This window comes from Oryctolagus cuniculus, chromosome 8 (genome assembly GCF_964237555.1).
Source record: "Oryctolagus cuniculus chromosome 8, mOryCun1.1, whole genome shotgun sequence".
NCBI lineage: Eukaryota > Metazoa > Chordata > Mammalia > Lagomorpha > Leporidae > Oryctolagus > Oryctolagus cuniculus.
Window position 1 is genome coordinate 123,875,987 of NC_091439.1, and position 16,815 is coordinate 123,892,801.

At 42.3% G+C, this 16,815-nt stretch overlaps 1 protein-coding gene across 5 annotated transcripts in view; it reads left to right on the forward strand.

Moving 5' to 3' along the window:
- The first annotated feature begins 6,239 nt into the window (after window positions 1-6,239).
- LOC138843577 (rho GTPase-activating protein 20-like) overlaps window positions 6,240-16,815 on the forward strand; it is a 45,731-nt gene continuing 35,155 nt past the window's right edge. For 4 of the 5 annotated variants that reach the window (XM_070048198.1, XM_070048199.1, XM_070048197.1 and 1 more), the window contains exons 1-3: window positions 6,240-6,359; window positions 7,487-7,535; window positions 13,248-13,412. In XM_070048198.1, the coding sequence (XP_069904299.1) occupies window positions 6,254-6,359; window positions 7,487-7,535; window positions 13,248-13,412 (320 nt within the window). In that variant the 5' untranslated portion in view covers window positions 6,240-6,253. Of the gene's footprint in view, window positions 6,360-7,486; window positions 7,536-9,487; window positions 9,879-13,247; window positions 13,413-16,815 lie in introns of those variants that run through there. The other variant, XM_070048200.1, reaches the window with a different exon arrangement.

Here is a 16,815-nt window from a genome sequence, read left to right on the forward strand (position 1 = left end):
CTCCTAACAACAGTTTTAAAGTATGCATTATTTTGAAATAAAAAATGTTATTTGGGTTTTGCTTAACAAATGTTGGATTGCAGTGCTATTATACACCTTTAGTCTTTATGTATTTAAACACCATGCTTAATACATTGCCTTCATCAATAGTGTCATAAGGTGTATTCTTTCTGTTATCACCTATTTTTTCCAAGGTCACTTTAAAATAAATTTTAGAATGTCTATTCTAATCTCTATTCTAAATCTTATCCATTTGATAATATTTTACTATAATTTTTTTTATATTTTATTTTTTCAATTTTTTTTTAACAGGCAGAGTGGACAGTGAGAGGGAGAGAGAGAGAGAGAGAGAAGGGTTTTCCTTTACTGTTGGTTCACCCTCCAGTGGCTGCTGCGGCCGCTGCACTGCGCTGATCCGAAGCCAGGAGCCAGGTGCTTCTCCTGGTCTCCCATGCGGGTGCAGGGCCCAAGCACCCGGGCCATCCTCCACTGCCTTCCTGGGCCACAGCAGAGAGCTGGCCTGGAAGAGGAGCAACCGGGACAGAATCCAGCGCCCAGACTGGGACTAGAACCTGGTGTGCCGGCGCCGCAGGCGGAGGATTAGCCTTTTGAGCCACAGCGCCGGCCAATATTTTACTATATTAATGTCTTAATAATAGATGTTGTCCTAAGGTCTTCATGTATGTAACTCATTTAATCTTCACCTTTATTAAGCAAATGCACATCCATTCATCAAAAATGACTTATTGAGCATCTGTGAGTGTGCAGAATACTGTGTGCCAAGTGCCAGGACGAATTCAGCAAGGTCCTGGCCTCTCTGGAACTTGAGATCTGAAAAGAGGAAAATACGTGACTGAGGATCATGCAGTAAGCAAACTGGTTCATTTAATTATGCATCTTTTTCTGTTTGTAATTATGCAAGATTGTGGTTTAACCGTAATTATAGCCAAATAATTATGGTATTAACCAAGATTACGGTTCTAATCCAATTGTGTGCTTTTTAAGAATAGAGGGGAATCTCTTGCATTCCTTCATCTCATAGTGCTAAACAAATAGATATCAATATGTAATGATGGTTACAGGAATGCTTTTATGAAACACCATAACCTGAGAGTTGTTGGAATTACCTAGTGGGATTTCAGGGGGCTAGAACAGATCACCCAACAAATGGAGTTTGCTGATAAGGGAATTACTCATACACAAATGGAAGTAGCGTTGATTAGGAGCAGTCAGACATCTAGGTTTCCAAATAGCCTCAGTGAGCTCTGTTAAGACTGAAACATTCAGTTGAACTCTAGGGCTGTTCAGTACCTCTAACACTTGAAACGTGGATTCAGAAGGAAAGCAGGCATGGTGTTTTAGTAAAACATGGAGATAAAAATTCTGGTAGTCTTTTTATGAAATATGTTAAAAAATTCTTCTAGAAAGCAGAGACTGCCTGAAACATTATATGTCAATTTGGTAAACAATGGCAATAATGAGATCTTCCCCAAAACACTCCATGACACTTTAAATGTCAGTCTTTCCTGTCTATATTTGGCAAAGCAATGATCTTATTATTACTACATATCTGATTAATTATAGTAGTGCATCTAGAAGTGAAGTCCAGAAAGTAATGCCCTAGAATGAAATGTTGGTCTCAGTAGTCGGAGATGGCAACCAGTCTGTTGTTTCCAGCTCCTTCTGTAGCACCGGTTTTGCTTTAGCTGAGCCATTCACCTTTAAAACAGCCCAAACTGGGTTCAGAAAGGTAGCAAAAGGAATGACAGGAAAGGCTGAAAACCTGAGAGCAAGGGCAGCTTCTGGGTTCTCATTGCAAATGTGTGGACCCTGAAAATCGTTATGAAGTAAGGGAGCTATTGACGTTAGTGAGCTTGATCATTTCAGGAAAAGTGGCAATGAAAGCTCTGTATGCCTTTTCACATCATGAGGTGTTTCACTAGGCATTCTGTGAAATGACATTTTTAAAGGTTGACATGCATTTTGTTCATTCCCTGTCAGCTAGCATCTTTAGCACAAATTCTTAGAGCTTTATATCATCTATGTGTTGCTGTACACTCTTGTGGGGTTTTCAATGTCCTATTTTATTTATTTAGTTGAAATTTAGAATGACTAAGGACAGAGGGAGAGAGAGGGATGGAGAGAGAGAGAGAGAGAGAGAGAGAGAGAGAGAGAGAGAGATATGTATACCTCAAAACCAGTGGTTCACTACCCAAATATCTACAATAGACAGCACTGGACCAAGTCAGATCAAGATCCTAGAACTACGGCAGGGCTTCCCACGTAAGTAGCTAGGGGCCCAAGTCCTTGGACCATAGTCCATTGCTTTTCTAGGTTCTCTAGTAAGGGGCTAGATAGAAGGGCAGCTGGATCTCAAATCAGCATTCCAATATGGAGTGTGGCATCACAAGTGGTGGTGGACTAATCCACTGCAACATCAAGCAAACTTGTCTCAACCTCCTGTGCTGGGAGGCTTCCCTTATGTAGAAGACATTTAAACCAAACGCTGAGGAGTCACGGCTGACATCCACACATTGCTCTACACAGAAAATGCAGCATTCTAAGAGTGTGGTGGGCCGCTGGTCTGGATTAGCTATCACTCAGTTTTTCTTATCATAGGTAGAGGAATGAACACCTGTTGCAGTTGAGCCCATCAACATCAGAAGTTGAGACTTAAACCACACCTGAACTTTGAGTGAGATGCTTTTCCTAGTGTTGTCAATCTGAGAAGCCAGCCTCTATGGGAAAGCTTAAGCAGAGTATACTCACCCATGAAATTTGGATTTTGCTACATTCAAACAGAGAATATCAACAGTAAGTATTTTTTGTTCTGTCTGTTTACTTTTTGAAAGTCCGAGTGATGCACATATGCATACATATACACATATATGCACACACGGAGGGGATAGAGAAAGAGAGGTAGGTAGATAGGTAGATAGATAGAGATATCAAAAATCTGTTCCCTCCTCCAAATGCCTGCAACAGCTAGGTCTGGGCCAGGCTGAAAAAAAGGATCATGGATCTACCCCCGGGTCTCCCACATGGGTAGCAATGAGCCCAAGAGCTTGGGGCATGATCCATCAGTCTCACAGGTACGTTTGCAGGGAGCTGGATTGGAAGCAGAGCAGCTGGGACTTGTACCACCATTTTGACTTGGGCATCACAAATGGTGGCTTAACCCACTGTGACACCAGGCTGACTCAATGAGTGTTTTGTTTCTCATGCAAATTTGTAGATAGCTAGAGTGGGTCTCTTTCACAGTTCTCATTCTGCCATTGGAGGGCTAGTGGCTACCCTGGACTCTTAAGATTAACTCAGAATCATTCACACTACCTTTCGCCAACGTTTCCATATTTGCCATGTCTCATGGCCAAGCCAGAGAGTACAGTTGTCTCTCTGGTCCTTGAGGATCGGTTGCACTCACCTGTGGATAATAAATTCCAAAGATACTCACATTCCTTATGTATAATGGTATATTACTTCCATTTCATCTGGTCATATATTCCTGCATACTCTAGACCAACTCTGGATGACATTATAATATCTAGTACAGTGTAAATCGTTAACTATTTTGGGGGGAGGACTGACAAGAAAAAGAATCTTTACATGTTGTTATCTTTCACTTTACTTGGGTAGGCCGAAACTTTACCTTGTAGCCTGAAACTGTCAGAGACAATATTGTGTGAGTGAATGACCATGGGTAACGTTAAGTATTTGACCTGTTTTTGACCCAGTAGTTGTCATTTGCCAGCCTTGTAACAGATCACAATTTACTCTTGGGCACCACTATTGAAGACTCCCCCAGCTCAGAGAGTTGTTGATTTCTTTCAAGTTTAAGCTCTCTTGAAAAATATCATGATTTGTTTTCATCCATACCATCTCACGTTGGAGATTTCTCCAAATTTATGTCAATTCCATATTTTTCTAAACCACAGCTTGCCATTTCTTTGAGGTATTATCTGGGAGAATTTTGATCTGAAAACTTGGGCAGGAAGGTTTTTAAAAATGTAGTATTTTGCTTAGAGTGTATAAAAAGGCTCATAGTAGAACAAGGGTTCCACACCTGTCTTGTTAATCATTTTCTCACTATATAAACATACGTGCTGAACGGAAGCTGCCTTTATAATTAGAATGCAGTGAAGCTTCTTCTGATCATTATCACGACCCTGTTTTAAAATATAGGCTCAGAGACCATTAGCATCATAGGGTACATATTCCCACAGAGACATTTTTCCCTTCTGCTTCCATTTGCAATTTCATTTCAATTGTAGTGTTTAATATTTTCCCCATGTCTTGTATGTGAAAGAACAGAATGGTGGTAGAATGCTACGCTGTAACGCCTAAATTCCCAACCAGGTGTGACTAATGCTGTCATGTTTAAATTAAGATGAATTTCTTCAAGCTCACTAAGACTGTGATATTCAGCTTTTCGAGTAGGAAGTTCACATGGGGGATTTCTCAATTCAAGAATATTAACACACTGAGTAACACACTGCTTTGTTGTTTCTAGGTTCTTTATTTGAGTAATTTCATTTAATGTCATGCATTACTGAGGAAGCTGAACTGTGGGCTCGATGGGTATCCCAGTTGTGCTGTAGTTTGACATTTCCATGGTCCCTCCCTTCATTCCCCAGCCAAGGAAGTTCATCCTGTGGCTTCCCAACAGCACATCCAATAAAGTGTTTCTGAACCATTTTCTTTTCACCTTTTGCATCCTTTGAGCAATTGAGTGTCCAGGACACAGGAGATTCCCTTCACATGCTTTCAAAATTTACCCATGTCTGATTGTGTGATTTCTATTTACACTTTCCTCAGGTGTTCCACTATTAGATGATTGACTAAAGATTGGAAGGAAACAGAAGACAGAAGCCTTTATCTTAATCTTTCTTTGCTTAAAGAATCCATCAGGTAAGATCTGTGACTGGTGTGAAACTGAATTTTCTATCTACTCAGAAAAGTATTCAAATGAGCATCAGATCCAGAGAGTCCTTGAGGAATTTGAGGAATTCTGTTTTGATTACTTGTAAATAATCTGTGAAATATCTGAAATTGTATTTCAAGTAATTTTGTTCACTATCACCATAATAAGCATTTATGTTGGAATAACTGTAGAATGGATACTCTCCTCTCTCTTTCAGATTTTTTATTTATATTTTGTAAAATTGGAACAGTAGGGATCCTTCCATTCTGCATCATTGAAAGCCAGCAGTATTTGCTGGTGCCTGTTTTTAAAGTGTACATAGAAAAGCTACCTTGTGTCTATGAGTGTTGACAATTGTGTTCCAGTCTGGCCAAAACCTTGTGACCCAGCAATAAGATCATAATAAACCAGCTAGGTAGGAAAATGAGTTGACCTTCTGATAACCCAAGTCAACTTTTGTTACCATGTTACCTATTTTTGTCCTCTATCATTGGATCTATTTTTAAATAAGAGAAACATGGTGTATTTTCAGTTATTTGTATGAAATACATTTTCATCTATGTTTATTTGTGCCCTTTGCTATGCAACTTGTCTCCACAAAGGGACTTAACCAGATCAAAATCTTTTTTTTCAGTTGTCATTCATGTTCTGTGTTTGAAAGACAGAGAGGGTAACAAGTAGAGTTCTTCCATTTGCTGGTTCTTTGCTCAAGTTCCTGGAGTAGTGAGGGGGTAGATCAGGCTGATGCCAGGTTTAAAGAACTCAGCTCAGGTGTCCCACATTGGTGGCAGGGATCCAGGCACTTGAGCCAGCAGTCCTGCCTCCTAGAAGGAGTATATGTAGTAAGGTGGAATGGGCAGTTGATCTGGGACTTGATACTGGCACTGTGGTAGAAGATGCTGGCATCTTAACTGCTGAGCCAAACACCCGTTCTGAATCTATGTTGTCTTAGAATATTATCTGTGTACCCAAAACCCTGCAAGTATAAACTGGACAACCCCTAATCTAAGTCCATGCAAGAATACTATCTCAAACACCCTTGAAAACTGTCTGCATATGGATATACTTGCTGGAAGCCAAGAGGTAGGTGTGTATTTCTTTGTGATAAAGCAGCTCTTCTGATACCCAGCGAGCCCCAGAGGGGGAACCATCCAGCAGAGCGGCAGAGAAACCCTATCTAGACACTGAGAGAATACTTCCAGGGTTTCTGGAGTGCTGTTTGTGGGTCAGGCAGGCATCAGGGATTGAATTATCTTATTCCATGCTTTATCTCACACTTCATCACAACACTTTGAAAGTCATTATCTTCTTTTTACAGATATAAGAACTGAGATGCGGAAATATGAAGTAGTTTGCCAAAACTCAAACATCCATAATCTATCTCCAGTCCCAATTCCAAAGACCCTACTATTTTACCATCTGCCCTTGCCTCCCAGAGGTGAGGTGACAGGAGAGGGTCCCCCGCATCAGCACACAAGCTTAGCTGCAAGAAGAATAGAATGCTATGTACATCTCATTCCAAGTTGGAGAAGTGAAGACCAGGCAGTTACAATATTTGTGTATCCAATTGCCAGTCTACTCTATGAAGACATAAGGAATGGAGTAACTAACACCCTGCTCCCTCAGCACTGTTTCAATAGGCAGTATTGTGGCCGGCGCCGCGGCTCAATAGGCTAATCCTCCGCCTAGCGGCGCCGGCACACTGGGTTCTAGTCCCGGTCGGGGCGCCGGATTCTGTCCCGGTTGCCCCTCTTCCAGGCCAGCCCTCTGCTGTGGCCAGGGAGTGCAGTGGAGGATGGCCCAGGTGCTTGGGCCCTGCACCCGCATGGGAGACCAGGAAAAGCACCTGGCTCCTGGCTCCTGCCATCGGATCAGCGCGGTGCGCCGGCCGCAGCGCGCCGGCCGCGGCGGCCATTGGAGGGTGAACCAACGGCAAAGGAAGACCTTTCTCTCTGTCTCTCTCTCTCTCACTGTCCACTCTGCCTGTCAAAAAAAAAAAAATAGGCAGTATTGTGAGAAAATCTTTTTCGTGAGACGTTGCCTTGAGTAGTTTATGAGCCCAGGGTATTATAGTCATAGCATCACTACATTTCTTCCATCATGATTTTCTTCTCTCATTCCTTTATGCATTTTTGTAGCCAAATAGTGTGTTTAATTTGTGTTTACCGTATTATCCTATCCCCCTCTACTCTGTTTCAATCAACTTGAGAAACAGACATGGGAACTAGGAGATCTGATTTAATGTGTATGTTATCATCACCATTATTCATTTCTTTAGGAAGGCTGAGTAGGATATGCTTTATCGCTTTATCCTCCATTTTGTGATTTCTTTTGCTCATTTCTATAAACTATGGGAATGATGATTAATATTGGGAGCCTGATTTTCCACTGTGATGTTGGAACTCTGCCTTGAATGAAAAGATAGAGGACAGATGCAGCTAGAAGCAGCATTTCAGGGTGCACTTAGATATTTTACAATGGTTTTGATTTGTTCAAAAATGTTCTCAAATAGTATTCATTTTATGGACTTAGTTTTGTGACAGCACTTCCAATTTGGTGTTCCAGAATTGACTCATCTCAATGAAGTACCTGCCCTGTGCCATGGTCCTGAGAGGTAAAATATGACTTCCTATTCTTGCCAGCAGAGGGCAGCAAGGAACACTGGAGCAGGTGCTTGATATCAGCTACTGAGGATGTTTCCCTTGGTGGAGGCAAAGATGAGGGTGTTCAGAGGACCAACATGAGAAAGGATAATTACAGGGATTCAGGAGGGAGACCAGAACATATGGGGAGTGTAAGGGTTCTCCCAAGGGCTCATAACTGCCAGCACAAGTAGACATCTGGAGAGTCATTGATTATAACCTTTTCTTGGTATTGACTGCTATTCCCAGCCTGTCTGATGCCAAGGTGTGGCTGGCTGCCTAAGGTAACAGGCAACTAAAAGCATATCTGGGCACTAATACAGACTGGCTGCCTGTGAGTTATCAACAAGCTGCCCACAGAGGCCGAGGGGTCCAGAAGCAGCCCTGTGAGGGTGAAGGATGAATGGGTGTGAGGGCTCACCAAATCCAGCTGCAGAAGATACTGAGGCCCCGGGTACATGCCAGGAAGATGATTCTGCAAAATATATATACATGCATATGTATATAATACCAAGGATATTTTCCCCTTGTCTTGGGGGTGGGGGGTACTGCTTAGCTATGGAAACACTGTGTGATTTAGGACTTAGAGAGTTCTCACTTTACCAACTGTTAGGTATCTGGCCCCCAGTCACACAACTTCACTGAGCTTCAGTTTCTCCACCTGTCAAATGGAATTACTAATTTTTACCCCAGAAGCTGATGTTGAGGCAAGGGGAGGCTATATATAAACTACCTTGCAAGAAGCTTGACGTTTTGTCGTTGCTCAGTGGATTTGATTGCGTGACATATTCTCCCTCCTTTCTCTTTGGCCATGGACAAACATCCATGATAGTGTTCACTATTTTGGAAAATAATGTCTCCCTGTCTTTTCTAAGCAGCCTTGGTATTAAGCAAGAATTATTCTGTGAGTTAGCTTGCTAAATTTTCTATACTGTTATCCCATTTTATAGTTGCAGCAATCCTTTGAGGTGCACTATCATCTCTGTTGTGCAGGTGGAGACACTGAGACTCTTCTAGAATAACTCCTTTTACCAGCACCCTCTACATGGCGAATGCTGAAGGAGGGGGGGTTCAAAAACTACTTAGTTTGGTTGCAGCCCTCCTGCCAGTGTTGCTACAAAACCTTCTTTCCTGTGTAGATAGTTCATCACCATTTACTTTTTTAGAGGTTTAATTTATATATGTATGTATGTATGTATATATATTTGAGAAAATCAACTTTGAAGAACCCAAGCATAGTGCATCCTTTGTGAGCACTTAGACATTACTATAGCTTATGAGACATAGATAACATCCTCCACTTAATACATTAAAATGAAGTAAATCTTTGCAAACAAGTTTTACTATTAACTCTCATAATCCAACAATTTGAGGACAGAGGTCCTGCATGGGAAGTTAATGCACAGTGACTCCTGTTGTTAATTTCACAATTAACACCCTTATGTGTGATGTGAGAGATCACCCATTTAAACACTTAAGGGGGGAAATTGAATAAAAGAATTTTGTGTTTGTGATATGTTAAAATAACCTTATAATTGACACAGCATCACATTGATACTATCTCTCCATTTGGTATGTAGGGCCGAAAGGTCAGTGTTCAATGACAGAAGTGAAAATAGACTGCTATGGTCAGAGTTCTTCCCCCACCCACCCAGTTCTCCTGTTGAAGCCCTTACCTCCTTCTCTTTGTGTGCCATGCAAGGACACAGTGTGAAGATGGTTGTCTATAAGCCAGGAAAAGAGGCTGAGTCAGTGGGGCCCCATGCTCTTGGACTTTTCAACCTCCAAAACCGTCAGACAAGTAAACTTCTTTCTTTGACACATTACCTAGCCTAAGGGGTTTTGCTACAAGAACAGAAAATGGGTGAATCATGTATTCATTTTAATGTTGTACATATTATTTTTGTATAAAAAATTATATAATTATACTAAAATATGCAAAGAAATAATATTGCACTATAGCTTTGAAATATATTGCCGCTTGGGCAAACTGGAGGGAAGGTTGCTGAAATCTCTCTGTGTTTCTTACAACTGCATGCAAATGAACCATCATCTCAGTTTAATTTTGAAGAATTGAATGATGGTGCCAAAATCTAGAAAACCACTATATCAGTTTGAGAGTTTGTCAGTTATGGCATGAGCCTTAGAACCTTGACATCACAATGATGGGTGATCTTGACTACTGCGGAACCCACAGTCTTCAGGGACTTGTTCATGGTCTCTGTTGAATAGTGTCAACAGAGTCTAGAGTTGTAACACATGGAAAGTAATGTTGTCAGAGCTTCTGGAAGTCATCCGCCAGTCCCCAGCGCAAGGTAGCCTTTTCCTGTACTACTTGTGATCATTTAAGCAGACTGGTCACCCCAGGAGGAGTTCTGTCCTGTTTTCCTTAAAACAGAGGAAGTAATTCCTGACTTTGGTGCTGGTTTCATGAGAAGCTACTTTTGTTCTTTGGTTTAGTGCTACTGAGCTCAAAAGAGCAGGCTTTGTACTGTCAGGGGAGACACTTCCTTGGCTTCATGGCAAAGAGTTTTCTCTGAAAAGATCTCGAAAGAGGCTGTCCTGTTTATGAAAGAGTTTTGTGTTCTGCTCAGTCTAACTGGTTTTACCTATTATGGCCACAGAGCCCCATTGGTACATGGTCCCAACTCAACCAGTTATATCTAAGCCTGGGTGATGTTAAGAAATGTTTGTGGATGTGTCCAGCATTATTTCATGTTGTCTAGCACTTCTCTCCCCTCGCCTCCCAATTTGAACACTAATTTAGATAAGATAGGAAGCATTTTACTAAGTGGGAATCAATGTATCCCTATTATGTAAATTGTCATGCTAACAGGGGACCACGTTACAATGACTTCTTTACCAATCGCTGTGTCATTTTGTTTTACATGTGATAGGCTGAAAATTGCCTTGTGTTCCCTCTTCTGAAACCATGTTGTAAGAGCTTGGTGAGTGACAGCTGTGGTGTCCATCTTAGTGTTCTTTACAGAGGGCAGTGTGGTAGTTGAATGGAAATACTCTTTAGAGATGTAAACTGCTTTAGAATATCAGGGGTATGTGATTTAATTTTCCTTTGAAAAGGCAGAAGACATGCCTGTTGCTTTTACTTAGAATGAATTAGCAGCAGATATGTATGGAGAACTTCACAGTTGAAGATTGCTTTCGATATTTTACTTTAACTTGCACTAAAACCAGGCAGATTGATACTATTGTTCCAGATTACATGTTCTCTTTTATGATACATGCTCCCTTTCATACACAGCCAGTTAGAAACAGTCAGACTTTGAAATTTTCAATAATCTTCAGTACTTTCTTTTTTTATTCTTAAAATCTATCTATTAAGGGATACAAATTTTCATAAGTGCAACTTTAGGAGTATAGTTATTCTTCTCACTATATCAGTCCTCCCACCCACACTCCCATGCCTCATCCCCCTCACTCTCCCCTTCCCAGTTCTATTCTCCATTAAGATTCATTTTCAATTAACTTTGTACATAGAAGACCAACTCTATATTAAGGAAAGATGTCAACAATTTTCACACATACACACACGCACACATATGCACATACACAAACTGTTTGAAAACTGGTTTTACAGTTAACTCTCAATACAACTCATTGAGGACAGAGGTCCTGCATGGGGAGTCAGTGCACAGTGACTTCTGCTGTTAATTTTTTTTTAACTTTTATTTAATGAATATAAATTTCCAAAGTACGATTTATGGATTACAATGGCTTCCCCCACATACCGTCCCTCCCACCCACTACCCTCCCCTTTCCCACTCCCTCTCCCCTTCCATTCACATCAAGATTCATTTTCGATTATCTTAATATACAGAAGATCAGCTTAGTATACATTAAGTAAGGATTTCAACAGTTTGCTCTCACACAGAAACATAAAGTGAAAAATAATAGATGATATTTTTTAAATGATGATGAAATCAGATCAGACCTATTGTCATGTTTAATCCCAGTGAGAGTCAAGTTGGGAGTTGATAATTTTTTTTTTTTTTTTACAGAGGATCAGTTTAGTATACATTAAGTAAAGATTTCAACAGTTTGCACCCCCATAAAAACACAAAGTGAAATATATTGTTTGAGTACTCGTACCAGGGGATTCCAATTCTGCTGTTAATTTAACAATGAACACTCTCATGGATGACGTCAGTGACCACCCGAGGCTCTTGAAATGAGCTGTCTAGGCTATGGAAGCCTTTTTTAATAGAAAACGTTTATTTCATAAATACAGATTTCAAAAGGAAAACTTTTGGATTATAGCGGTTTTTTCCCCTATGGACAAGGCCATAAGCAAAGTGGAAGTTCTCTCTTCCCTTTAGAGATAAGTGCACTCTTCTTTGATTGCCACTTTTTTCCACTGGGGTCTACAGAGATCGTTCGTGTAGACTATGTTTTTGCCACAGTGTCTTGGCTTTCCATGCCTGAAATGCTCTCACAGACTTTTGATCCTCAATACTGCCAAGTGCACACCAGCAGAATCTTTCGTATGCACATTTCTGCTAACTGTGTATTCCACAGAATTTCAGCTTTTTCTTTCTCATGCTCCTCAGACGTGTTGCAGCCTTCGCTTATTGCTGATTGCAAATCCGCATTCCAATTTTTAGATGCTTATGGCAATGGCACCTAGTTTCAGGAAGCAACATTCTTTTTGTTAAAATAATAGAGGTACAACAATGACCAGAAACGGAGAGATTGAAAACCACAGGAATTCCTTGTTACGGACCTGTAGGGCACAGGTTTATTTGGGATTCTCTGGGTCCACTTCATAGGGTCCTCTAAGCTTGGTCCACATGTTGGGAGATTGCTCTGGGCTAGGATCTGCTTCTGAGCTAATTCAGAACATTGTTTGAATCCCCTTACTTGTAGTTGAGGTACCTTCCTCCTCCAGCTGTCACCTGGGGGCTGACTACATCTAGTCTCATGTTTCTGTGTAGCTCCTGCCCATATGACAGATTCATTCTCCCTTGCCCTTCAACTCTTTCTGGCTTCCCCTTCTGTGCCATGTCCTGAGTCAGTGTAGATGATAATCTCTGATTTGGGGACCTCTTGGGGGTTAGTTTAGGCCTCCTAAACTAGGGAATGTACTCTCCCTATTTGAAGGTTCATCACATTCATTCTGTCTTCACAGTCTCTTTTTGCAGATAGCACAGTCATAGGCTGCAATCATTAGGGTGTGCGGCTTTTGGATGGGTTGTTTTAGAACCCTCTGTGTACCACAGACTTTGTGGAAAACATCCCTTCCATCATTCCACCAGCAGTTGTCCATGGTTACCAAGACCTCCGTGTTAGTAAGTCCAATGATGAGTCCTCAGTAACCACCTGCCTTACCTTCCATAGCGTTTGATGGGAGCGATGGCTCCCTTCTTGTTATCCTCTCAGTTCTCCACTTACCTGACACCTCTTGGTCTGAGCGGCTGTCTTCTTTGGCACGCCTGTAAGACGATACTTGCCCTAGATTCTCCCTTGGATGTGTTCCCTGTCCAACTCTCTCAGTGCCACCTGCTCTTTGAGACCTGTAAAACCTGAAACCCCATTGGCATCTGTAGTTGGAGAGCCTTGTCTGAGGAATTGAGATGACAGTTTTATCATGTGTCACTCCTAATGACCGGCATCAAACTAGTCTGTGACCATTGACTAGCTACTCTTTGGTGTTTGCTGTTGAGCAGGGACGATGATTTTCAAGAGGCTGGGACTTCAGAGGATGCAAGTGCTTCAAAGGGACGTGAACGAAGACTACTGGTGCACGGTCCGATAAAGTTAAGAACGGGTAATAAGAAAACAAAGCATCAGGCTTTTTTGTACAAGGACGTACTGAAAATCTCGAACATTCGGTAGGTGCATATGCTGCATGCTGTCCTGATCATCGTGAAATATATTGTCTCTAACAAAATTCATTTTCATGCACTCTTTCTCAGCAAGTAGCATGTTTTTACTTTGTTTTTGCCAGTGATTTCATTCTTCACTTATTAAACAAGTAGTCATGGAAGTTTTATTCTGTATTGTGCCCCTGTAGACAGTGGAATCAAGAATGGGAGAGACAGGGTTCCTCTCTCTCTCTCTCTCTTTGAACATTTATTTATTTATTTTAAAGGAAGAGTTAGAGAGAGGTAGAGGCAGTGAGAGAAAGAGAAGGGCGGGGGAGAAAGAGACACAGAGACAGAGACAGTCTTCCATCCGCTGGTTCACTCTCCAGATGGCAGCAAATGCCGAAGCTGCACCAGTTTGAAGCCAGGATCCAGGATCCAGGATGCAGGATCCAGGAGCTTCTTCCAGATCTTCCACATGGGTACAGGCGCCCAAGGACTTGGGCCATCTTCTAATGCTTTCCCAGGCCATAGCAGAGAGCTGTATTGGATGTTGAGCAGCCGGGACTTGAACTGGCACCCACATGGCATGCTGGCACTGCAGGCAGTGGCTCTACCTGCTACGCCACAGTGCTGGTCCCAGGATTCTTCTTTCTTGAGTCTTGCCTAGAGATGATCAAACTAAGAAAGAGACAATTGAAGATTGTAATAATGTGCATCTGATAGTAGGAAATAAACAGTGCCATGTGGAGAGTGTCAGAGAAGAGTCCCACTAGGGTGCCTCTGTGAGATGCAACATTGAAACCATTCCTCTGGTGTGAGAAGCAGCCACCTGTTCTATAGACTGGGTGTCCCGATTTGCCTGGCTGAGGGGACTGCAGGCCATCGTGTATGCAGCTTGACCCTTTGGGAGCAGGGCTTCAGCAAGGCTGATGTTTCTGGAGCTCATTGTAATTGACCAGGTCAGAGGTGAGACTGAATAAGTGCTCAGGGTTCTGGTCACAGAGGATCTTGACAGATCCCAGTAAGGGGTTGAGAAATGCCTTTGAAGGGGTTTCCTTATGGAAATGGCCATATCAGGTAAATATTGTAGTATATCATTGTGGCTGCTGGGAGATAATGGATTGGAGAGCTGGCAGCAATATAGGAGGGAGACTATGTCCTGGAGATGATAACCCAGATCACTGATACCAAGGGCCCCAACTTGGGAGGGACAGTGAAAGCAAAAGGTACAGGAGGCAGATTTGGTGTGCCGGTTGGAGATAGACACAAGTGGTCACTCCCACTGTCAGCCTTGAACACAAATGCAACCAGTACACAGCCTGGAATAAGGCAACTGCTTAATACACGTGTGCAGGGAAGGAGTAGGCAGGAATAGACTGATCTGGACATCTGCTTATCTGCTCCACCTGTGTTTTCATAATTTATGAAATATTATATAAGACAAAGACTAGTTCCACAAACAAAATCTCACCAGGAAGTGAGTAAAGAAAAATAAAAGTTGCCAGTGCTGCCCTCCCCTTGGCTTCCAGTTCTGCCCTGTCCTAGAGCAGAGAAGCAAGACTCAGGCCCAGTTTTATAAAATGCAGTCTCATCTTAGTGACAATCATATGAGGTATGTTGGATCAGGGGTGTGTTAAGCGCAATCTGTGTGTTCAGGATATCTTGTACCTCCTCTTGCCTAATCCTTGCTTTCACTATCTGAGATGGGTCTGTATTCTTGTTTTCCAACAGGCTCTGATGCTAAGAGAGCCCCAGTGGCTGCCTCAAGGTCACCACAGTAGTCGTGGGTCCATGATTTTTTTTTTTTTTAAGATTTATTTTATTTATTTGAAAGTCAGTTAGAGAGAGATGTAGAGACAGAGAGAGAGGTCTTCCCTCCATTGGTTCACTCCGTAGATGGCCGCAACAACCAGAGTTGTGCCGATCTGAAGCCAGGAGCCAGGAGCTTCTTCCGGGTCTCCCACATGGGTGCAGGGGCCCAAGGACTTGGGCCATCTTCTACTGCTATCTCAGGCCATAGCAGAGAGCTGGATTGGAAGAGTAGCAGCCGGAAGTAGAACTGGCGTCCATATGGGATTCCGGTGCTTCAGCAGGCCAGGGCTTTACCCACTGTGCCACAGCGCTGGTCCTGTGAGCCCATGTTTAAAACTAGATCTCTTTATTATAGTACCGGCTCTCACCCAGCTGCCTCAACACTTTGTATTCTTTTGGATCCCATGGCAGATTTTATGACAGTTTCATTTCAATCGCTTTAAATCATAGGGAGCCCTGTGGCCAAATCCCTGAACATCCTCCTTAAGGCTTAGAGCTCTTCACGTCTACCACTCACCTGAGAGTTAGATTTGTAAATGAACAAGGCAGCATGCCAGAGGGCGAAAGTGGGGTGGACCAAACCAGTACTGAGCAATATCACTGCTGAAGCTGCGATATTGTCACCTTGTGCTCTCTGCAGAAAAAAATGGGAGGTGTTTTCTTCCCTTATGGATAAGACGTTGAGCACTTGGACTAAGGTACATTTTGTTTTGTGCTTTTATTTTGGCTGCAGTCTGTAGGACACAGTATTTTTTTAAGCCAGAATCTGTGGGGCAGATGATCTGAACCAAATCTTAAGAAGGAAATTTGAGCTGGTGTCATGGCTCATCTGGCTAATCCTCCGCCGGCGGCGCCGGCACCCCGGGTTCTAGTCCCGGTTGGGGCACCCAATTCTGTCCTGGTTGCTCCTCTTCCAGTCCAGCTCTCTGCTGTGGCCCGGGAAGGCAGTGGAGGACGGCCCGGGTGCTTGGGCCCTGCACCCGCATGGGAGACCAGGAAGAAGCACCTGCTCCTGGCTTCGGATTGGCAGAGCACCGGCCATAGCAGCCATTTTGGGGATGAACCAACGGAAGGAAGACCTTTTTCTCTCTCTCACTGTCTAACTCTGCCTTTAAAAAAAAAAAAAAAAAAAAAAAGGAAATTTGAAAGAAGCTGTCTTTAGAGAAGGAGTGGAGAGGGTCCCCCCACCCCGCCAGGATCATTTTGAATATTTATAGCACCTTTCACGGGCTGGAGAAAATCATCAACTTAAAAATTTAGCCTGTTACGGATTTATTGAATTTTGAATCCAGCTTGCAGTTAGTTGCCTTGGCAGTGCCAGCCTCAGTGACTTCACAGGCTTTGTACAGCCCAGGGACCAGACATTCACCATCCCAGCTTTCAAGATGCAAAATTTGTATAAGAATTAAGATTCAAAGGTATTTGTAATATCTGAAACTAAGGTTATTCCGAGATTATGTATGTATAGTCTATCTCTGTGAAGAAGAAAATTTTATAAATAATTCATCCATGATTTAATCTTTGTTCAACCCCTCAGCCACTCTGTTGAAGTCAATCAGATGTGCATGACCAGAGAGTGAGTGATTCTCTTAAGATGTAACACCTTTAAAATACA